This window comes from Corapipo altera, unplaced genomic scaffold, assembly GCF_003945725.1.
Source record: "Corapipo altera isolate COAL_440 unplaced genomic scaffold, ASM394572v1 119, whole genome shotgun sequence".
Lineage (NCBI taxonomy): Eukaryota > Metazoa > Chordata > Aves > Passeriformes > Pipridae > Corapipo > Corapipo altera.
Window position 1 is genome coordinate 1,335,931 of NW_020884985.1, and position 24,922 is coordinate 1,360,852.

Below are 24,922 nucleotides of genomic sequence, written 5' to 3' on the forward strand. Positions count from 1 at the left end.
AATCTGTAGAAATAGAAAACCTTGCATGAAGTGCCATCACAAGAAGCTTGAGCCACCGTGCAGAACTGTAAAGACTTCTTTATTGCTTTGTCCCAACAGTTTATTAGCACTGTTATGTAATAGGAGGTATGTAGCATTTGTGGTTTCATTGTCTTATGGAATGTATAATTCCTAAAAGGATGTTGTAAGGGGCATATATGGTCTCTGAATAGGAAGAATTAAAAAAAAAGAGCATCTCACCTGTTCCATTTGTCACACGAGATACATGTTGAAAGTATTTCTAGAAGAGGAAAAAACACATATTTGGTTGTAATTGATTATATTGATATTTTTAGATAGTTCTCTGTCAATTTATTTTAGTAGGACCATAGACTTCAAATCTAAGAACAAGTAATTTATGAGGTTAACTGTCAAAGAGGGTACTGGCAGACAACTTCAATCATTTGATGTTTCCCATAATTTAAGAGCTTATGTGGGAACTTGGCATTGCATCAACTGATATGCAGTTAATTACTGTCTTTTGTGTTCCTTTACCCAAGCCTTCAAAAATGTGTGGTTTTGTGTCTTGTTTTTTTAAATAGTGATCCTAAACTTGTGCTACTCATTTAATCTATGTGTGTTTTACATTCCCTTCTTTCTGATAGGGGATTGAGGGTGAGACACAGATCACAATCAATATTAGAACAACTTTTATTAGTTCAACTGCTAGTATTAATAGAATGAACTATTGATAAGAGATAACTATTCACACGATGCATTCATTTGCTCACAGAGTTCATGCAAATATACACACACACTCAGGCACTTTTATGGGGTTGGAGGCCAACCCAGTGGTCTCCCAGAAGCTGGGGGTCATACTGGCTCACCAGTGGCTTTTGGGTAAGTTTCTCAAGGGGTTCATTTGTCTCTTGGGGTGTGTATATACTTATAGCCTTTTTCTGCATGTAATAACTACAGCCCTTGTTGGCACAGTTGGGGTTGTACAACCTGTTGTTGGCACTGGCATGTGCTGATGGTCCTGTACAGATGTGGCTGAGTCCTGCAGTTCTGACCTTGTGGGTTCTTGGGCATTGAACAGGGCCAGAAATCTCTGCAGCCTCTCAATTCCTGGGGGCTGTTTGTTGTGTGCTGCCCCTCATCATGGATGCTTCTTCTCTTTGGCTGCTGTGTGCTGGTAACTGTAGAGTCTGTTCACCCAAGCTCATACAGAAGGCATATTTCTTTCAGAGTGAAAGCTTTCAGAATGTGAAATGAAGCAAATCTGAGAGATGATTGCTGTCTCTTGTCTGCAAAGGGCGTTCCTCTGACCTAAATGTGGGCCACTGTAAGCTGTGCAGAATCACAACTAAGCACATGGAATAGCTACCTAATTTTTGCACTTGACTATTAACCAGAGAGGCAGAAAAAACATTTGCACTGTCAAATCTTTTTTGATTCAGATCCTTCAGAACTTTTTTTTTGTCTTTTCACTGGTGAATTAAACAGGAGCATATGATATCTGAAGGATTGATGTATACTAAAAAATATTTATTGCACTTGAGCAGTTTTGAATACTTGCACTTTCTGATGTAATATTGGTGGTGACTTTGTAAACAATGTAAGCAGAAGCTATAATCAGCATGAGAGATGTGAAAAATAGTGTTCAAATACATTGCATAGATAAATCCTAGAAATTCAGGGCTGCAGGATGTCCACACATGTCGTACAGCTTGCCCTACAGTCTCAGTGGAAAACCCACTGCCAGTCAGGCTGCCAACCTAAGCCTGAACTGGCAACTGAAGCCCTGTAAGCGTGAACGTGGATTCCTTAAGGACCCGGGAGAGCAGCTGGCTGTGCTTGGTGAGGCAGTTGGGTATGTATGGTGGGAGTCATCCAGGGATTTGATTCCCATCTGACTGGGTTGAAAGGATTGGGGATCAGGAATGAAAAGTAAGATTCAACCAGGGAACAGTTTTTTAAGAGACGATTTCTCCCCTGAGAGGGACCAGCCGTTCCTGACTCATTATTTAAAGGGAAGCAGGGTGGTTTGCTTTCACTGATGTTCATCGGACAGTTTTCCCTCTTGTTCTGGTCTGAAACAAGACAAACTGGAGGTTTAAAATTGAGTTGTGGCTTTTCTTAGCCTGTGGCAGGAGATAGGACAAACTGGTGGTGCATGGATCAGACACAACTGCAGTTCGGCCTTCTCTATACATTCCAGTTTTCTGCAGTCTTGGTGCATTTATGTTGGCACTTCTGTAACATAAAAACTGTGGATTTGCACTCGAGGTGACATTTCCTGGCCTGCTGAAGAGAGATTTTAATGTGCATCATGATATAAATTTTACAGTGTATTTGTATGTTAATTTTGAAAAAATTTCCAAAAGTCTCTATGGCTGCTTTGACATCCAATTTTAGTGGGTTCAGGCCTGATGACAAATTGTTTCTATCATTTGTGTATATGATCTTGTAGTTATTATTCTATAAATATGCAGATCTAAAACCTATAAGTATTAGGAAGGTATAATTTATTTTAAGTGGCAAGATTGGACATACTATTCCCACTAGCTAATTTGATTTAAAAATTAATAGTGATTTTAAAACTGTGAAGGGGAAGTAGAGATATTAAAGAAAATAATTTGCCTTTTTTTGTATAGAATTTTAAACAACAAGCTTGCTTATATCTCCCTATGGTACAGAAGCAAGTAATGACTTCAGATTTTATGCTACAGAATATGGGAATTTTTTTGCCCCAAAAAGATAGCATTCCAAAATCTGTTAAACAGAAGGGTTTTTATGGTACAGCACCAGATGATGCAGTACCAGTAGTACAACTGACTTCATACAACTGAGGAACAGTCTGCAAATATCAAATTAAAAAAATCAAATGAGGATGTTTAGCAAATGAAAGGATCTCTGAAGCTGCAAGTCTGCCATCTGCTGTTTAGGGGGCTTGAGCCAGTCTGAACTGCTCAGAGCTTTGCTAGTTTCTATTACTATTAAAATACTGTTATGCTTCTGAACATTGGTGTGTGTAAGTGCATGTGATAATCATGTGACAAGCTGTTAGAATTTTGTCACCATAACCAAGGCAAAACCTGTGGTAATAATATCTACATTCTTTCTAACCCTGGATAGCAGGATCACTACAGACCCACTGCTAGTTTTTCCAAAGAATTCTGTTACTGATCATCAGTCTTTCCCTTTGATCATTCTTAACGTCCCTTTCTGACTAAAAATAACTTGTGAGAAAACGTGATTTCCATCATGATGGCTCATCATCAGACATCTGAAGTAGCCTCTGTTCTCAGTGGGCTGTGCAGACAGCACTTTCATTTTTAGTTCAGTAAACACTGCTTTGGTGATTTTGGAAAAACAAAGATAATCTCAGAAGGATTATCTGAGTCCTTCATACAATAGTCAAGCTTTTATGTGTCTACTTTTCACTGAAATGCAGCATTTCAACATAACCATAAGAAATTGCAGTATTTAAATGCAAGGTTATTTCAGATGGGGAGAAAGCTATTATTAGAACATTTAATAATTTAATTTTGTACTAAAAAATCAAGTTAAAAATTTAAGAGTTTAAGGAGAGGTAAGAGGAGGGGGAATATTGAGAGAAATTGCAATATTTAGAAATTATAGTATTAAAAATCATATTTTGTCTGAGAAGTACATCTGATTTTTTCATTGCTTCCTAATGAAATCAGTGAGTGATACCAAAATGCTATACTCGACATTTTCTCTGAATGGAAAAAATTTTGCTATGTACTTTTCCTCATTCAGTTCTGTTGAGCTGAATAAGCAGCGACGGGGTTTTTCCTAATCTATTTATAGCTTGTATGTAATAACTGTGGCAACATCTGCCTGATCCCTTTACCATAAACTGAAGCGTGTGAGCAGCTTTTGGTCTAAGAGCATCCCTTAGCTGGAGTAAAGGTTGATCAATGTTAGAAATATGCAGGAAGAATAAATCTGAAGCAAAAGTGTCAAATAGATATTCGGAATTATGTTTTCAAATTTTTCTGATACAGAATTGAAGCTATACCATTTATTATTTAACTTTTTAAAATAAATTTTTGTTTATTTTAAAATTATGTTCTTAGTGTTAAGTCCTGTGGTTTGTTTTTTTGAAATAAAACAACATTTTGTTTAGAATTTTTCTAACAAACTGTTTTAAAAAGTATTTCATTATGGTTTCCCAGCTTAATGCATAAGTGAGGTTTTTATTGTTTACATTTTCAGACTTTGTAAGACTGGTGACACAGGTCTGTGCACCTGCTGGAGCCAGCTCAGGCCTGGATGCTTGCTGATCCCCTTCAGTTGTTATTTCTAGATATGGAGTAGCATTTGGGTGTAGAAGCTTTGGCCTCTCAACTCTCCAGTCTTCCCAGTCAAATTTTTGCACTCCTTGTATGCTCTTGCATTAGAAATGACTGCTACTGCTTCTGCCTGCTTTTCCTCTCTATTGATTTTTGTTGTTGTTGTTGCTGATGCAGTTTGTCACCAGTTGTTTCTTCCTTTTCACCTGTTTGTCCCCTTGTGTTAAATCTGGGGCTCCCACACCATGTCTTTCATAGCTGTGTGATGGGAATGTACAGTAGGGAGATATACCAACAGTGTATTAAGTGTGCATAAATCTTTGGAGCTGAAACCTTGTTCTAACCTACAGTGAGGAAGCTCTGCTTCTGGCTTTTGTTTTGCTTTAAAAACTTGTAAATTTGGGTAGATCTTCACACATGTGACCAAAGGCACATACTTAAGATGAAAGTCTAAATCAAATTTAAACTTCCTACACTAAAACTAAGGGCTACCATACTTTTTCATGTTGAAAATCTCTGAAAAAAAGCATAGCCTAGCCTTTTGAAACAATGGGCTTCTCACTGCTCTTTAATGGAAATAACTGATCCGTTTGGCAGGCGTTTTCTTCCACCAATCCTGCACCTCACTGCCCTCCCTGCGAGGACATCAGGCTTGAGCATATGTTTATTATGAAACATTTCATCCCAGTCAGTGGCAATCTGGTCAAGTTATGTATATTAGATAGTTGGTGCTACAGATCAGTTTTACTGGTCTCCTTTTCTAAGAAATCAGTAGAGATTGTAAACTGGGTGAAATGCAGAGACATCTCCCAGATGCTGCTTAATCTGTTTATTTGCAGGCTTGTATTTTAACATAAATTTCTCCCCATCTTTTTTTTTTCTGGTAGAGCAATTACATGGTGTTCATGGCAGAATTGTTCTGGTGGTTTGAAGTGGTGAAGCCATCATTTGTACAACCTCGTGTTGTTGTGCACCCCCAAGGTAATTATGTTATGTATTGACCTTAATATGCACGTTTTGATATGTATGTGTGCAGATTGCCATTGTGTTCACAGATGCAGTGAATATTTTTGTTAACAGGATTTGACAGTGTATAACCTCCATAAAGAAGGAGCAGAGTACTCTTACTTCATTGTTAATCTTCATCTCATCGCATAAATCGTAATTAGATTTTGTTGTCTGTTACCAAAAACTCGTTTAAATTGTTGTGGTATAATCACTTGCAAATTTTCCTGGCCTAAACAAGCCTAGAATCCATTTATGCCCATGCAAGGATTACAAACGTAATAAAGGAACCAAGAGCAGAATTTAGCCTTAAGAACTTGTATTGCTGAGAAGATACCAAGAGAAAGGAACACAAGTCTGGGGAAAGCGAATAGATAGTTAATTGTAAAATTGCATTTGGTACCTGGGTGCAAGGGCACAGTCTTCCATCAGCAAATTCTCAAATTTAAAAATCCACCTGTCCGGTAGATCTTGAGATCTGTTAATGAATACAAAGTCTCAGTATCTGAACTGTTCATACAGCAGTGCTGTGATAGACTCTCCAAGCACTAGGAAGAGATTTTCAATGTGTGGCTTTTATATCTATTTTTCATTTTTATTCTTTATAGCACATACAAATCTGATTTAAGTCTTTCAATATTGCTAAGTAATTTAAGATGTGCCAAAGACTCCTATTTTCTAGCCGAAAAGTCAGTCTGAGAGTTTGGGGAGAAATTTTTATCAGAAAAATTTCTTTCAGAAGAACAAATTTTTGCTAAAATGGTTTGCTTGCTTTTAATTGTGTGGTTCTTTTTTAGTTTTTCTTTTCTTTATTACTTCTTCCCTTGTCTTTTCCAGTTTATTTTGTCATTTTCCATTCCCCTAATTAGTGCCAATAGGAGGTAAAAATGAAAGTGACTGAGTTTTAATCTAAATAATGTAATCAGTGAAAATTCTTTAAATCTTTGAAAATAGTATTTCAGTTTATTCTGGACAGTTTATCTATTATGTATTTTAACGGAATACTAAAGTACAATAACTTGAGCTTTGTTCTTCTTGGCAGCTGAACCTGCAAAGGATGCGGCTTCTGCTCACAGCTTGAACGCTAACAGAAGAAATTATGTGGATGCTCCATCTGGTTCTGACTTTGTAGCCAGGTAATGTCAGAGAATCACTAGTACTGCTTCACAATCTCCTTTCTATTAAAAAATCAAACACAGTTGTTCATTTACTTTTGTGGCCTTTTTGCAATGCTCAGGGATTGAGTCACCAAATACTATCTGTGGAATTTTGTGGAAGATTCCATAGTTCTGGCCCTCGCTGCCTTGTTGCATGGCAGGCTGCTTGTTCCTGTTTGTACAGACAGCGTGCTGCTCCATTACCAGTTTCCAAAAGAACCCCTGCCATTCAGCAGAGAGGTGGCACATGGCCTTGTCCTCTTCAATTTCAAATGGGGCTGCTGACCAAGTCTGCTCTCTTAAGAGCTTTTTTTCTGGAATTCACAGCAAATTATAAAGAAAGAAAACTAAGAAAACAGCAAGAAAACCTCTGAGTGATTGTTTTAGTTTGGCTTGATTATTTTACTAAAGTACCACAAATGTCATAGAGGTAAAAAGAAATACTTAGCTATGATGAGCTTCCCACCCCCCGTCTCCTGGTGGAGAGGAGAATGGGAAAGAAAATTAAAATCTCATGAGGTAAAATATGATGATGATGATAATAATCATAATATTTGTAATGAAAATAAGAGAGAGAGGGGAATATAACCCAGGAGAACAAGTGATGCACAGTACAACTGCTCCCCCCTCCACTGACCAATGCCCAGGCCATCCTCCAGCAGCAATCGGTCCCTCCCGGCTAACTCCCCCAGTTTACACTGAGCAGGAATTTCAAACCATGGTTTGGAATATCCCTTTGACCAGTTCAGGGCTTTGGCCATGCTCCCTGCCAGATTCTTGTGCACCTTCTCACTGGCAGAGCGGGACACTGAGAAGTCCTTGACTGAGAGTAAGCACTGCTGAGCAACAACTGAAACATTGGTGTGTTATCAGCAGTATTCTCCCACTGAATCCAAAACACAGCACTGTGCCAGCCACCAGGAAGAAAATTAACTCTATCTCAGCTGAAACCAGGACAGTATGAAACATTATTTTTAGTATTACTGTTACAGATTTGGAAGCAATATAAGAGCATCCTATTTCCCTTGTGTTCTCTAGCCTATCTTACATGTGATGAATTTCTCTCTTCCTACAACTGTCTGAAGGAGCTTGTAGACAAGTGGGGATTGATGTCTTCTCCCAAGTAACAAGTGATAGGATGAGAGGAAATGGCCTCCACTTGCACTAGGGCAGATTTAGATTGGATACTAGGAAAAATTTCTTCACCAAAAGAGTTGTCAAGCACTGGAACAGGCTGCCCAGGGAAGTGGTGGAGTCATAATCCCTGGAGGTGTTTTACAGATGTGTAAATGTGGCACTCAGGGACACAATTTAGTGGTGGCCTTGGTAGTACTGGGGTAACGGCTGGACTTTTCCAGCCTAAACGATGCTATGATAAGGGCAGAAAATGCACCTTAGGCCTTCTTTTTAATCTTTCTTTTGTGAACGTAAAGAAAGCCTTCCAGTGACCTGATCTGGACATAGTCAATGTGGGGTAGCGTTACAATATATTTATGATTTTGGGGCCAAGGTTTACTGACTGTCTTAACTGGCGCAGAGGAGAAGGATAAAATTAGCATTTTAATTGAATATTCGACAAGTTATTGATTGCCAACCCAGATAATCCTGTTTAGCCTTTTCTGTTGGTTTTGGATGGGGTTTTTGGAGAAAGGGGTGGGTGTCTGGTTGGGTTTGAGGTTTGTGGAGGTTTGTTTGAGGTTTAAGATTTCTGAGTATGCTTTTAGCCTTTAGAAATCTGCTCTGACTTTAATAAGGGAGTAATATTTCTTACTGTCATTAAATGCTGTGATTCCAAATCTTTTTGCTGTATGTATCTGAAGTGTTTCCCTTGTAGGCAATGAATTTATTTTTGTATAGACTGAGCCTATAAGCCAGGAGAACAAGAAACAGTAGTTTTGAACATCTCTTTTGAAGCAGGGGTTCCCAAAGTGATTCACTGTATCTTTCCTCATAAACCAGTGTACTTCATCCAGCTTGATGATACATCACTGGATTGTAGGACAAAAGAGGGGCCCAAGAAGTAATTTCAGATGGTAGGAATCAAACACATGGGCTTGCAGGTTCCCTGGCAGAACAGACCTGACTGCAGGATGTTCTGGTCCTGGCCTTCCTCATTGTCCCAGCTGTGTGTTCCTGCCCCCTTGAGTGTTTGAACTGCCATTTCAGTGCACAGAGGCAGGAAAAACTAACCCAGTCGGACAAAGTGAATGTTCTTCTGTTGCCTCAGCTTGTTCAAATGAGTCAGAGCATGGGATGGAGAGCCAGATCCAGCACAGAGGAGGGAGTGGGACTGTGGCAGTGAGCGGTTACGATGTCTAAGGTTGCCATGGAATCACAGTATTGGTGCCAGAATCAGTCTTTACTTGAGGAAAAACTAAGTGCATAGATTTTCTTTGTGGTAGCAAATTTTCACAGGCTGCTGGATGAAATTTGGAGATCATTTCTTTCAAGATAACTTTTTAGAAATTATGATTTTAAAATTTTCACAGAAACCTCAAATGATACGTAAAACAGATACATCATGTAGTGTTGTTTACACAAAAAATCAAGAATTTATGAGAACCTATTTTGAATAATAAATGATATGAAAGATGCTTTTATAGATTGTAAACAACATTACTTTTCTTAAACTGATGTGAATATCCTTCTTACAAATATTATGTAGACATTTCTACATCATACAGCATATATATATAATATAATAGCACTAAACAAATGTTCTGAAAATTACTGATTGAAAAATGTCAATTTAGGAGTGTGCTCTTCAACTCAGTGGACAACATTCAAAACATGAAAGGATTTAATCCAGCATAGTTTTGAAGTCTGGCTTCTTTAGAAGTGTTTTACCTACAAATCCATGCATCTTTATGTATGTGTCTTTGTTCTGATGCTGAAGAAGCACCTTGATCAAAACATTGAATTATGTTAATCCGATTCTGGATTAACACAGCCACTCAATTACAGACCTTCTCTATGAACCAAAATGAAGTCTCTGTGTAAGTAGAAAGAGAGGAAATCTCTGTAATTACTCGTTAGTAGTGAATATATTTTGTGTATTTATAAAGCCGTGTCTATCACAAAATCTTCTTTATCCACTTCTAGTGCATATTGCAGTCCAGACACAAAGCAGAAGTTTCAGACTAAGCAACTGATAATAGAAACACATGAAAAGTATGTGATGTTGGCTGCAATCACTCAGTTTTGAGGCCAGTAGGAGCTGCCTCATTTTGTTCGTATTTATGTTTGGACTTTTTACTAAAAAAATGTGAACCTTCTAATAAACACATTTGCATGAAACACACCATGAGACAAGTATGTTAATGGACCTCACTTTCTTCCCTGTCACAAAAAATAAATCTGTTTTGGCCCAGAACATGAAGTCTGGTTGCCTTTTCATAATGTGGCTTTTGATGTGTTGTTTCTAAGTTCATATCTCTTGTTTTATAGATTGGAAAGTCCAACTTACCCACCGTCTCACCAACTGCATACACCCCAGCAGCCTTATTCATCTGTTCCAGGTAACAACTTACAAATGGGTGGAAGAGGCAATGAGGCAAGGTGTTGTCCTCAAACTAAATTGCTGTCTTGCATATATTTATTCAAACATTATTTATGCAGAAATTCCTGGGAGACCTTTACATGAAAGGCTAATGAATGAGTTCTATAATTTATAAAGTGTACAAATGGGAAGTTTGTGTTTGTACCTCGTATATTGTGTGTATTTTTGTAATTGGACTTCTGCTTTTGTTGTGTGGAAGATGCCTTACAACAACTATCTGTAGTATATTTTAGTAGTATTTGTAGATTATTGTACTCAGTACCAAATTCTTTGAGGGATGAGGGGTATAATATATATTCAGGATGAAGTTGGCTCAGTTCCTCTACTTTTATTTTCAATATATAAACATTTGTTTTTGCCATTGCAATGTTCTGAGTAGTGAAGCAAAATAATTTGTTAAAGTAACAGAAAGTGATGTTAAAATCATTTTTCACAGCAATTACATTGGGTCCTATTTTCATTTCACTTAGGAGTCATCAGAAGGTCCACATCAATGTCTTATGTAGATGGGTATGTAGGGACATGGCCCAAAGAAAAAAGGTAAGTCGTCTTTCTGTCTGAGGCAGTTAAAAATTTATTATTTTTTGGTCATGAGTAGTAGTAAAATGCTCCATTGTAATTGGATTTTCACAGTCCTGTAATAAGAATTCTTATAAGCTACTTGAAAAGTGAAAAAAGAGAAAAATGTATCATGGATTAAGGACTTGTAAGGAACAGGAAATAATCTTCAGAAATAAATTATTTATTTTTTACATTGAAAGAGGTATTTTTCAGATATTTGAATTGTTGGTCTTAATATGTTCACATTTACCCATCACAATGAACTAAAAGCAGTAAGAATAACATGGCTAATGAACTCAGTAGCATTTAAAATTGTATTATTTTGTGGATACTAAGAACAATCAGGCTGAATGTTTTGGTTTTCACTTAGACCAGTTATAAACTCTTAATCTGTAGGGTGTAAACTAAAGTTAAAACAGTAAGAGTTGTAGTGGTGTGTAAATTGTCTCTTTTCACAACTTCCTTCTGATCTGTGATGGCAGTGCCTATATTGCTAAAATGCTCAAAATTTATTCCAAAGTAATAAAAAGCATTGTCTGACTCTGAAGAAAATGTTATGTGCTATTTTATTGTGCTTTAAGTAATTATTGTATTTATATCTATTTATTAAATATGTAAAAATATATGTGAATTTATTATACTTGAAGCTAGGCAAAATACCGTACTAACAGTGCCTTTAATACTACCAGCTTAAAATAATTTTAAAACGAAATATGAATATTTCATTATTACTATTACTAATAACCATGAGTTGATCAGTTATGTTCTTTATTCTGATCTCTGTTAGGTCATCATTACATGGAGTTTCGTTTGACATTCCTTTTGACAAAGAAAAAAGCATTCCAGTATCTACTCCAAGCAGAGGAATTCCTAGATCTGTGAGTAATGAAGGCCTTGCAGGAAACATCAACCGCATGCCAAAACATTCTAGAAAAAATCTGTCCTTCAAACCAGTAAATGGAGAAGAGGAAAATCAAGATATTGAAGAAGAAAAGGACATGATAGCTCTTAAAGACACAAAGGCCAATCAGTCTCTTAATGCAAATCAAAGAAATGCCAATGAGAGCAGCCACTACAGGTTTCCAAATGGAGCTCTGCAGAACAGGGCAGTTCTGGATGATTTTGGCAATCAGATTGAGACACCAAGCATTGAAGAGGCTTTGCAGATAATTCACGACACTGAAAAATCTCCCAGACTTCTCCCAACAGACCAAATTACAAATGGGTTCTTTCTTCACAATCGGGAAATGAGCATCTTGAATTCAAACATTAAGCCAAATCAGTCTACCCCAGATATAATCACAGACACTAAAGGTGCTCTGAGTCCTGTGACTGACACTACAGAAGTAGATACTGGAATACATGTCCCTTCAGAAGATATTCCCGAGACAATGGATGAGGATTCTTCTTTGAGAGATTATACTGTAAGCATGGACTCTGACATGGAAGAACCATCTAAATTTCTCCAGGATTATGACATGCGAGCTGGCAATCACAGAGATCAGTTAAGCCCCTGTCCCAGCTCAGTAAGTACTAAATCACAGGCAGGCAGCAGTGCCTCTTCAAGCTCGGGGGTTAAAATGACCAGCTTTGCAGAGCAGAAATTCAGGAAGTTGAATCACACAGATAGTAAAAGCAGTGGAAGCAGTTCTCAGAAAACCACACCAGAAGGTTCTGAGCTGAACATCCCTCATATGGTTGCTTGGGCTCATATTCCCGAGGAGGCATCTGTTCCTCAGGGAAGAGACACTACACAGTTACTGGCTTCTGAAATGGTACAGCTTAGGATGAAGCTAGAGGAAAAGAGGCGAGCCATTGAAGCACAGAAGAAGAAAATGGAAGCTGCATTCACAAAGCAGCGGCAGAAAATGGGAAGAACAGCCTTTCTTAATGTTGTGAAAAAGAAAGGTGATGGAGTATCACCTCTCCGAGAAGAAGCAGCAGGAGCTGAAGATGAGAAGGTATTCACTGACAATAATCGGTTGAAAGAAAAAGAAACTCAAAAATCAGATGACCAAACTAGTAAGACTTCAGAATTAATAAAAGAAAACCCTGAAAATTCTCATAGCAAATGGTTAAAATCTCCTGCTACTTCCGTCGATGCTGAAAAACAATGGAATTTAGCAAGCCCCTCAGAAGAAAATTTGAATGAAGGAGATCTCTTAGAATATACAAAATCTATAGAAAAACTAAACTCTTCCCTACACTTTCTACAACAAGAAATGCAACGTCTATCCCTTCAGCAGGAGATGTTGATGCAGATGAGAGAGCAACAGGCTTGGGTTATTTCTCCTCCTCAGCCTTCTCCTCAGAAACAGATTCGGGACTTTAAGTCATCAAGGCAAGTGGGAACTCCATCTGCTGTTGCACCTTTCTCACAGGAATCTCCTCGCTCTACACATCAATCTCCACAGTCTTCCAACAGGAAGAATGCCTCTTTTCACATTAAAATGCAAAGGACTCCTAGGCCAAATGAACTGAAAATTACACCTCTAAATCGTACCTTGACTGCCCCGCGGTCTGTGGACAGTCTTCCCCGTCTGAGGAGATTTTCTCCAAGTCAGGTTCCCATTCAGACTAGATCATTTGTTTGCTTTGGAGATGATGGTGAACGTGTAAGTGAACCTCAGTTAAAGGGAAATCTTTTGAAGGAAGCCAAGTCTACAGAAGAGGTAGCAAAAGAAGAAGGACCAAAATTGCCAAACCAGTGTGAACAGAAGGGGGAGGAAAAGGAGATTAAGCCTATTGAATCTAATGTTTCTGAAGTATTATCTCAGCCTATCACAGAAACAGTCTGCCTCACTCCAAATGAAGATCAGCTAAACCAACCGATCTTACCACCTCCGGCTCCCAAAACAGCTAACCTGATTGAAGTTTCCCTATCAGATTTGAAGCCACCAGAAAAAAGTGAGGCATCTGTTGAGAAATACGAAGGTGAGAGTGATAGAGAACAGTTTGAAGATGACCAGAAAGTGTGCTGTGGATTCTTTTTTAAGGTAAGAGAACTAGTGAATGTGTACATTGGCTGTTAGCTTCATGTGAAAAGGAACTTCTTAACTGTGGATGTCAGTGATGATTGAAGTCAAAACAGATAGTTCTGCAACTCTAAATGTACAAGTTTATCTTTTGCACTTGATTAATTTGGCATCATAAGAGTGGTAAATATTCTACAATATTGCACTTCTGAGCATGCCAGAACTTTCCACTCATAATTGTGGAAGAGTGCTTGGAGTTTTTGATGAGAAAGATGCATGATGAATGTAGATTTATTTTTAACATAAGCTTTGGTGACCTTAATTAAACATGGTCACATATCACCCTCATTTCCCCATCGCAGCCCAAACTTAACTAAAAGCTTTTGAACTACATAACAGCCTGCATTTTTAAAAATCAGTAATGTTTCTGAATTGCACTTCGGAGAGCCTTTTTCCCTCTGTTGGCTGGCTAATGAAGTATAGTCTTCTGAGACTCCCTTTTGAAGCTGGTATTTGGGAGCACTCCTCAGTGACTTTTTATTAAAAAGCTAGTTCAGACAGGCTTTTAACTACAATGCCCATTGTAACAGAGTGGTCTAGACACTGAGAGCCATCAAGATTTTGAATTTCCATTTGCAATACCCCAAAATGGGGTATCACGTATCTGAGATGCGCCTTGCTTGTCTGGAAGCGTTCCTCAGTTCTACCAAAACATCTGACTTGATCAGAAGTTACTTCTATACACTGCATAGTTACTGGGGCTTGTGATAAGTTACCATACACATAGAATCTTTCAAAGCTGAATGCAGAGGTTTATGCCACATGGGATCTGACTCTAAAATATCTCACTTGGCATGTTTTCTTGTATCAGTGTTGAATTTTGTTTGATTTAGGAAGGAAAAAGTCCATTTTGAAAAGTTTGTAGCAGACTTAGGAAAAATCATTTAAAATAAACTTATTCCAAATACTACAAGAGTATGTTGGGATATTGCAACCCAGTGTTCAGAATTAAGTGTCTAATGATTTGGCAAGATCAAGTTGCTGAATTCAGAGATTTTAATATTTTTGGGTCCTTTTCCTTCAAATACTGTTGCTAGGATGATCAAAAGGCAGAAAATGATATGGCAATGAAACGAGCAGCATTGTTGGAGAAGCGTTTGAGGAGGGAAAGAGAGACTTTGCTTCGAAAGCAGCAGCTGGAAGCAGAACTAGAACATAAGAAGGAAGAGACAAGGTAAAACTACATGTCCTGATCCAAATGATCAGTAGTGGTGAACGTAAAAACGTCTGGTTTAGTTAAAAGTGTGTCTTGCATGTCAAAACATTACATCCTAATATCCAAGGTATTTACTGCTAGAGCCAGATGTGCTGAGGAGCCCAGCTGGCCCTGCAAGTCAGCAGGTGGCATCAGTCTACAGCTCAGGCTCAACATGTGAGCTGTGCTGGCCTGAGCGCAGGCCCTGCCCCGCTTGGCATTCTGGGGAGAGTGCATCCCTTGGGGCTTCTTTCTGCACAAATGCACAGTTCTCACACTGTGAAGATGTCACACCAGTGAAGATGAGAAACGTGGGTTTGAATTTATTAGTAGCAATATCTCAGAAAATTTAAACTGTCTGAAAATTGTAAAAAAAAAAAAAGGGCAATTGTCTCTTACTGACGTTTGAGAGTTCTGAAGTTCCAACAATCTGCTGCCTGTATTGTCCTCACCATGCTAACTGAAATTCTTTGTTTGGAAAGTTCCTACGGGGGAATTTACTACTTTTTTTTTTTTTTTTTTAAGACGCAAAACAGAAGAAGAACGTCAGAAGAAGGAGGATGAGCGAGCACGGCGAGAATTTATTAAGCAGGAATATATGAGAAGGAAACAACTAAAGCTTATGGAAGACATGGATACTGTCATAAAGCCACGTTCCCTCTCAATCAAACAAAAAAAGCCACGTCCAAAATCTATTCATAGGGATCATATTGAATCACCTAAGACACCAATCAAAGGTCCACCAGGTAACAAATGTTTATGTGGAAAAAGAGTCTGTTCATGCTAAAACACCAGCTTGGGTTTTGGTACTAACAAGCACGTGCCTTCTTGAGTGTCTTGTGCTAAATTGAAGCTGCACGTGACCAAACTGGAAAGCCAAATTTGCCAATAGAAATGGAAAAGTGAATGTCACTTACCTGCTATGCATGCATGCATATACATATATATATATATATCAACAAACAAAAAGCTTGGTTCCGTGAGAATACAGGGGAGACGCCCCTGTGTGGTGCAAGTTTCATACACCCCCACATTTTCTTCACTGATCTCTTCTTGCACCTGTAGAGCTAAGAATGAATAAAAGTTGGGAGATAAGAGATCGATAAATAAAGTGGTGATTATAGGGTAAGAGGACTTAAACTCCCACTTAATAAAGACAAAATTGAAATTAAAACATTTCTTTCATATTTCATGGGTTTTTTCCTATTTTGCTCGCTTACCTACTGCATGTGTAGTTATGAACATAGCAACACTAATCATGTGGAACAATTTAACATTCTTTTAGATACCGAAGAACTGCAGTAATGATTGGAAGAAGTATTGCCAACTTACAATTAGAAAAAAAGTAACCAGATTGCTCAGTGATCCTTTTTCTTACAGCCTCCTGTAACCTTGTTATTCTCCTGCAGTTTCTCTGGCTACTTCCCTCCATCTTTCAGGGTCATTTAAAGTATTTCATTAACACCTTCCAAGAATCCATCCCAAGCATTAAATTAAGTGCTTAAGCTCTCTTTCATGAGGACTTATTAACTTTGATTGCATTCCTTGATTTGCATAGTGCCAGTATTCCCACCGGTACTTAGTCTGAGACCATTCCTGGTGGCTGCCAATGGCTGGTTGTCAACAAGTGTTTACATGAAGTACACCACATATGCATGCAGGTATATCATGTATGGGTGTTAGTCTCAGGTGTAAAAGCTCCTACTGACTTTCAGATGCTGGTGTTGGGTCTAATGAACAGACTCTACTACTTGCATAGGTTTTTAAGCTTTAACTTTGTTTTTATCCAGGTTCACAGCTTTATCGTGTTTTTTCAGTATCTAGTCTTTCATTGGCATCGCTGAATACAGGGGACAATGAGAGTGTGCAGTCAGGCAAGAGAACACCAAGGTAAAGCTAAAATAACCATTTCATTTGATAAAATTTGATAATTAGCTATGTAAAACAAGCATGAATTTTAAAGAGGTCATGTATATACTGTGTACTCTGAGAACAGGTATGTTTTCCTGATTTGAGGCATGGAGAGTTTCCACTGTCAGGCATTAGGGTACTGAGCCATGATCATTTGTTTTGCAAATTTTACCAAGTAAACCAGTTGGGCAGGTATAAATGAGGTCAAAACAAAATGCTATTCACACAGCCTCTTTAATTCACCTGCTTGTATTTAAGTCTCAGCTTGTGGATATTTTATTAAACCTGTATGCTACGTGCAGGTATATAGCTTCTTTTCTTTTTTTTAACATGGAAGCTTCTTTTCTGTTTTTTCTTTTTTTTTCCTTTAGCAGTTGTGCAGGAAATTATTGAATGCTCACTAGGACTTCTACCTTTCCCAAATACCAGAATTTATTTTGTTTTAAAAATCACCTGAAAACAACAGAAACATTTTAATTTAACATAAAACCCCTATATTATCCTTCAGAGGAAAAATATTATTTCTATGTAACTACTTAATTATATTCAGACAAACACTAATTCTTTTGTATAGAAAAGAACTTGGGGAAAAAAGGCAAACTAGAAAAAAGGGATTGATAAGGAATACTACATATTACGATATCATATGCCATGTTTTCATGGCCATTGTGCATTACTCACCAGCTCTGATATGCCTGCTGCTGGTTTCAGTTGACTTTTCAATTAATTACCTTGAAGTCTTGAGAACTGACTTTCCAGTTATTACGTAAGAAACTTTAATAAAATGATCCAAATAGCCTAACATCTCTTGTCATCTCTTAAAAATTATCAGTGTTAATTGAGATGGGGATTTCTTCCAGCTATATTAGCTATTAGAAAAGGCTTGATGTTGCTCTTCGACACAGACTTTACAGGAGATGACCCCTGTCTATGGAGTTGTAGTTGTACAGTGCTGTACTGTGCTTCTAATGAACAGTACATCTTCCTCTGGCTTTGGATTTGGTTTAGGGGATTGAGGCTTTTAAAACATTATAAAATTCAGTGCAAATTGCTAAAAGTAACAGAGTTGAAAGAATTTTCAGTATCTTTCCAGACCCGTACTATCACCTTGTCCTCACATCAGAATTGTCTTTTGATGATACCACTGACAGAATTTCAGTGAAACCTTTCAGATCCTCTTCATGCAGGTGCTAATCACAAAAGGTGTAGGATATATTATAAATTGGATTTTCTTCTATTGCTTATTTTACTGAAAATGAGTGTGCACACAAATGCTGATATAATGCCATTTTTATCTTATTCTGTGCCTGTCTTCTCACTTAGAAGAGCTAAAAATTTGACTGGCTTTTGCAGTAGCCACAATCAAAAAAGGTTTTAAGTGTCTTGTAATAATTTAAGAAAGCTTAAAAATCTTGCTTAGACTTCTATATGTAAAACTATTCACATTTGAGTGCATCCTGAAGAATTACAGTACTAGAAGTTACTGCCTGTGAAAACAAAAATCAGAAGGGAAATTGTTTTGCTGTCTTAAATACGGCAGTGCCCACTGCCAGTTGTTACAGTGATCAGTATAAATGAACTAAACTTTTTTTTCATATTCATCATTCTATCAAGAACTGATTTGTTCACTACATGAGATAATTGTTTTTCCAGTAGCAATGTTAAAAGTAACCCGAATTTCCACTTAGTAATTATATTTTCACAACCAGGAATATCTGTTAGGTTTCTGTCCCTCAGATATAGCCCAAAAATTGACTAACATGTATGTCACCTAAATATCAACTTCTTGCATCACTCAAAACACTTTATACAGTATGTGAACTCATTTTTTCTTTAATATTTTCAATAAATATTGTGCATTTAGGTTTATAGTCTGCAATTCAAATCATTGTGTTTTACCTTAATGCAGTTTGCCTTCCTTTCGTATTAGGCTTCTCAGGTGAACGCTGTAAATTTTTTAATAGACTTTAAAATTAATGTTTAGGTCTGAATCTGTGGAAGGATTTTTATCTCCAAGTCGGTGTGGTAGTCGTAACGGAGAGAAAGATTGGGAAAATGCATCTACAACTTCTTCAGTTGCCTCTGCTACAGAGTACACAGGTCAGTGACAACAATATTCAGAAAAGTACTTGCCTAATAATGGTTCTGTGTATGAAAAGTTTTCAGTTATCTTGATTTGGCTTCCTAAAACTTGATTGAGGACACTTGGATAGAAATGTTACTTTCACCTCCTTTCAAGTAGAGGGTAATAATACAAGGTTTAAATTATAGATCCAAAACAAAAGTACTGACTCTGCAGCATTTGTGATAAGCAGAATTAACTGCAGGCAGGCTCAGAACAGCAAATGGGCTCACATATCACTGTGCGCTTCAGGCAAGAAGAGTTGAAATTTCAGCTCAATTTAGAATAGAGTTACAAAAATCAAAGACCAAATTGCACTTGGTATTAATATGTTGGTTTTTTTCAAATGGTCTTAATACAAGTAGACATATATTTCAGAAATTAAAACAAACATTTCTCCTTCAACCAGATGAATCAAGTCTTTTTACAGCCAGATAACCTGATAAGTCTCAGGTCCAAACTTTTGCCTCTGGTTTTGGGTAAAAGATTTCTGGAATTCCAAAGCGGACAGGCAAGAGTTACTCTAAGCACTGCATCTGCTTCATTGTTATACCACTCACCCTTGAAATCGTAGGTGTAGATAAAGAAAAAGAAAGACTGCTCTCTCCTGGGCAACTGAAACTTTAGTTGGAAAAAGCAAAATGTTTTATTGTCCATAAAAACAATCTTCTGAGAGAAAATATATCTACCGAGGCTGCCAATAATAATGATTTAATAATGAAAGACACATTTGTAAGTAAATTCAGTGACAGCTGAAAGAATGACATTTTACTTGTTTGTGAAATTTGTGGTCTCTAGCCTAATTCTGTATTATTCCTGGATTTGTGGTTTTATGCATGCAAAAAGTCCATACCAGAAGTGCTTCACCGCATTTAAAGTAACTCTTTGTTGGCTTATTGATTAACTTAGCTGATTTGTCATTCCTTTTCCATAGGACCAAAGCTCTTCAAAGAACCCAGTGCTAAATCCAATAAGTACATAATTCAGAATGCACTGGCACATTGCTGCCTGGCTGGAAAAGTAAATGAAGGTCAAAAGAAAAAGATACTGGAGGTAAGGGAATTTTTCCCCTAAAAGCTTAAGCACCTAAGTCAAGCCACAGTCAGGCATTGTGGAGACCCTTAAGTATAAGTGCAAATATTGAAAGGAGCCTTCTGAGGTTATGGCAGCTCTTAGTGAAGGGATTGAGTAACTTCTGTAACTTTTGCTTCTAGTGTAGGCAGAAATGTTCTCCAGGGCCTTAGAAACAATAGTTGTCGTGTTGTACATGCAGCACAGGAAGCTGAATTAATTCACAGGTTAATTAATAGTTACTGCTTGTTTTATGTGGGAACTTCAATATGTAGACTTTCATAATTTGCTCACAGAGTCGTTTCCCCTTATTCATAAAGATCCTCAGGTTTGGAACTTTAGAACTAAAGCACAGCACTCTTATGAGCAGAAAGAACTGAAACACATCCCTTCTAGGCTTTTCTCAAGTTTCCAAGCAGTAGGGCAAATTCAGGACTTCCTGTTACAGGAAGATGCCTTTCAGTCTTTTCTCTTAGGCTGGTATAAACCTTTATGAAGATGCACAAATACGTAAGGGTGAGAACTCAGAGACCAGTGTGTTTCCATGCAAAAGAAATAACACAGAAATCTGACCCTTGAGAGTAATGGGACTGTTCCTTTTACCAGCTGTGACAAATATGACAGATTAAATAGATCAAACCAACACAGGTACTTGGAATCTGGACTTAGTTTCTTTTCCAGAATAGCAGTATTTCTTGACCTTTCTTCTCTTTGTAATTCTTCTTCATTCATGTCTAGATGCTGCTTTCTCTGTCTTTCCAGTTACTTTTTGGAAATACCAAGTGAGAAATCAGGACAGCCTCTTTCAGTTCAAGTAACTGGGAGCAAAATGACCCCCAGAAATCCTGAGAAAGAACAGCTGCAAAAACGTCAGTCACGCTTATCTGTAGGGTGAAGCATCCAGCACTTGATAGAAGCTATACATGTTCAGGGCAAGTGTCTCAGAGAAGTTGTGTTAGGTGGAATAGGAATCTGAAGATTTCAGCTAATGGAGAACATTGATATACTCCAACTAACTTTATGGTTTGACACAAGTTGAATGGATTTAGGGGTGACTAAAACCCTATTTTTGCACTGGAAGATCTTTCAGGACTATCACCACACATCTAAAGTTTCCTGTTCCCAAGCTTGTAACTATTAGACCAGTTTGATGAAATGGATGAGGAAAAGAATTTCTATTTGGTATCCAAAAAAAATGTTAGGATGTCTGCTCATGAGGTTCAACTAAACAAGTTTAGCTGAAATTATGTAAGTAAATAACACTTTGCTCGAGAAAGATCTTACCTTATCAAAATTCTGAAGCTTAGCAAATTCTAATGATTGAAAATGAGGTCTTTTAGTGGACAAAGTTAGATGCAAGTTTTAGCTCTAGTAGAAAACCAATTCAAAATGACAGTCCAGTGATTTGGAATGTTTTCTAACTACAATGCAAAATTCATATTCTGAATCTTTTTCTTTCTTTCTTTTAAAGGAAATGGAAAAATCCGATGCCAATAATTTCTTAATCTTGTTCCGGGATTCAGGCTGCCAGTTCAGATCTCTGTACACGTACTGCCCTGATACTGAAGAAATCAATAAATTAACCGGAATAGGTCCCAAATCTATCACAAAGAAAATGATAGAGGGACTGTATAAATACAACTCTGACAGGAAGCAATTTAGCCACATACCTGCCAAAACTTTGTCTGCCAGTGTTGATGCAATTACCATTCACAGCCATTTGTGGCAAACCAAGAGACCAGTAACTCCTAAGAAACTTTTACCCACCAAGGCATAGTAGATGGGAAAAAATTTGCTTGAGACAATTATGATAAACTTGCACTTCATCTTTACTGCCTATAGGAAATAGATTTCTAGTTGCCAACAAGACTCTTAGAACTTAAAACTGGACACCAAGTTCTATTATCATGTCCAACTGGAATGTAAACACAGTGTTTAGGAGTGCAGAAGACTATTAGGTGAATAATTATGAGTGATTACGGAAATGTTTGACTTGTGTGGAGATTTGTATGTGCTAATACAACATATAGAGTATATTTGCTCTGTATTTTGATTAGATACACTGAAGCACTGAATGTTCCTCTTTAGTGACTCGAACTACATTTTTTACATCTGTTGCCTTATATGTTTGTATTTGTGCTTGTCTTGAAATATTTTTCTTTCACTAAAGAAATACTTCTTAATATTCTCAATACCATCAAACTTTGCATACTGACTTACAGTAAACACTAAGTTGTATGTCACTGAATAACAGCTGAATGGGTCTGTTCTGCAAGATCCTTACTGTGTGTGCTGTAACAAAATCAAGATTCATTCCCCTGTGTACTTCTGGTTCTTTCTCAATTAAATGATACTTATTTGCTTATAAACTAAACAGTAAAGGAAAAACCTTTGAACTGCTTGAAGTTTGCTTCAGATGAATTATTTAACAACTCAGGGTATAGTTAAGTGATGCAATTATTCCTGTTTCAGTAAGTTGCCATCTGAGATGTAATGACTGACCATGTATGTTCATAATACCATTAAAATGCAAAGTAAAAAGATTTGGTAGATCTCTCAAACAGTTTGAGCAAGTGTGCATTCATTGCTTTGCACTGTTCCAGCTGAAGAGAGAGCACACGGTCAGGTACTGCTTCTTCAAGGAAGGAATAGGAACTTATGATACATTCAGAACTAGATCCCTGATGTTTGCCTGACAGAACACTAAATATTCAGAAGAATCACAGAATTCACTGAGTCACAGATCTTTCAGAAGTCATGTATCTAATTCCCATGGATTTTAAGATCCAGGCCACTTCCTGCCTTCAGATCTGCCACCTCAGACTTAAATCAATTTTCTAGGGAATAGACATCTGAAAAGAATTTTCAGTGTGTCTTAGTAAATTGTTTTCTTGACACTTACAGGTGATGTCCTGTGACACAGCAACTTTTAAGTGGCAAGAAAGCCTAAATAACATTTCAGTAAATTTATAACATGACCATTTGCAAAACCAAACTCTAGGCATATTTCAGTATTATTTATAAAGGGCTGCATTTTATTTCAAAACAGTATTTGATTATTTTATAAATCACTATTCTGTTTCAGTGTTTGTTTCTCTTATAATTTGCTGTCATCATAGCACTGTTCTGGGAAAAAAAAAAAAAGAAAATACAAACTTGAAGCCTCCCCTTAATCTGTGGCTATTTTGATAACAACGTACACCAGAGAATTTGTCATGTTGGGGGGGGGGGGAAATCTCATTCTCAGGAAAAGACTTGAATGATTTGTGATTCTGTTCTGTTTCAGTGTTGTGACAACTCCATTAACATAAGCCAGTGTTGTGCTATGAGTATGTAGTCCTTTCAGTTTCATGGGGAGACTAAAGCTATGTTCGTATTTCTCTCATTAAACTGCTTTGAGAGAAACTATGCCTCACTACTATGATGTACTCATTTACTTAGAGAAAAGATGCACAGGAATGAGATGTCATTAAGCAGTTTAGAACAGTACTTTTTTAAATTATTATAAGGCCTTAGGCATCAGTGCATCTGGATTATAAACATTTTCTCAAAAATGCTGTCAGTTTTACTGTAATTTATGTTCTTATATTTATGTATATTTGTTAAAACTGTAAAAAAAAGAAAAAAAACACTTTAAAATACATGTTTAATATGTATGTGGCTCAAAACTATTTGTGGTTAGCTGATTCCTACTGTTTGCATGTATATCACCAGGATATGTAACTCTTATATTTCAAGTGTATACATATTGTGTATATAGGATATAAATAATATTAAAAAGGGGGGGAAAGAGGGTTTGCACATTCTGCCTGTTAGACAGTTCCTACAAATACCATTGTAGGAACATCTTGAATAACAATATGAAACTGTGTATAATATACAGTGATTCAAGAAACCAGGAGGTTGGAATTAACTGACACACATATGGTGAATAACTTCAAAAGAAGTTTTATCATGGGAGGCTTTTTATTTCTAAAATCTGTACTATGATTTAACTGAAGATTTGCAACACCATAAAGACACATACATCAATCTAATCAAAGTGAGCTTAAATACATGACAGGAATTCTTTGAGTAATTTTAATTATTTCTGAACGTATTATGAAATTTGCATTTGTCAACAGGTTAAAGATTTGTGCAATGTCAAAAAGTAGAATGTGAATAATGCAGTTGAAAATTTCATTGCTCGCAGTATAAAGTTTTACTTAATACAGGAAAAGTAAAGCTAGATATGCTTTTCCTTTTTAAGCCTGCAGATTTTCTAATTACAGTGGATCTTTGGTTGGGATCATGTTTAAAAAAAAAAAAAGAAAAAGAAAAAAAAAAAAAAGGAAGCTTTCCATAAAGGCCAGTATTTATCACTGACCTTTTCAGAACACACTGGTGCTTTCATCAGGGGTATTACTATTGTTGCTACGAATGAATTGCCAAACTCTCGTCTTAGTTTTTGGAGCAAAATTTCATATTCTAACAGTCATAATGGCTACTGAATTCTTTTTTTTTTTTTAATAATGTTAGTATGACTGTTAGGTTTTATTATTTGGCTGTTTAAAGCCAAATTCAGCTATTTAATTATGATTTAATGGGCACTGTTGAAAAATGTACAGTGTATTGTGTGCTTATTTGTCCACTTCTATGGAGCATAGCTTCCATATTTTTTCAAATGCTGTGCTGTAAAATATTGTCATTGCTACTTATGTGGTACAGTGTAGTTTTTTCCTTTCATTTAAATAAAAGCATGGCACCAAAACAACATTTTTTTTGTTTTCTTGCTTACCTCTAAGTATAACCTAAAATTATCAAAAGTTCACATTAATGTTTACATCTTGTTTCTTCTCATATTTCAGCAACATGGAAATTGTAGGAAATCTGAACCATTATAATTTCTTCTTTTGTTTCCCATCATTTGTTTTATTTCCATGTATAATCTTGCTTTCTGATGTTACCAGAGGAAGGCTATTGAAGAATTAGGCTTCACGGTTCATTCTTGAGGACAAAAAGGTGT

At 37.0% G+C, this 24,922-nt stretch overlaps 1 protein-coding gene across 4 annotated transcripts in view; it reads left to right on the forward strand.

The window, feature by feature from the left end:
* CAMSAP2 (calmodulin regulated spectrin associated protein family member 2) overlaps window positions 1-24,670 on the forward strand; it is an 82,225-nt gene extending 57,555 nt beyond the window's left edge. For 2 of the 4 annotated variants that reach the window (XM_027666094.1, XM_027666097.1), the window contains 11 exons: window positions 5,189-5,282; window positions 6,349-6,442; window positions 9,911-9,981; window positions 10,493-10,562; window positions 11,371-13,579; window positions 14,656-14,792; window positions 15,339-15,559; window positions 16,604-16,703; window positions 18,709-18,824; window positions 19,781-19,899; window positions 21,389-24,670. In XM_027666094.1, the coding sequence (XP_027521895.1) occupies window positions 5,189-5,282; window positions 6,349-6,442; window positions 9,911-9,981; window positions 10,493-10,562; window positions 11,371-13,579; window positions 14,656-14,792; window positions 15,339-15,559; window positions 16,604-16,703; window positions 18,709-18,824; window positions 19,781-19,899; window positions 21,389-21,694 (3,537 nt within the window). In that variant the 3' untranslated portion in view covers window positions 21,695-24,670. The remainder of the gene's footprint in view (window positions 1-5,188; window positions 5,283-6,348; window positions 6,443-9,910; window positions 9,982-10,492; window positions 10,563-11,370; window positions 13,580-14,655; window positions 14,793-15,338; window positions 15,560-16,603; window positions 16,704-18,708; window positions 18,825-19,780; window positions 19,900-21,388) is intronic. The other 2 variants (XM_027666098.1, XM_027666095.1) reach the window with 2 other exon arrangements.
* The last annotated feature ends 252 nt before the right edge of the window (window positions 24,671-24,922 follow it).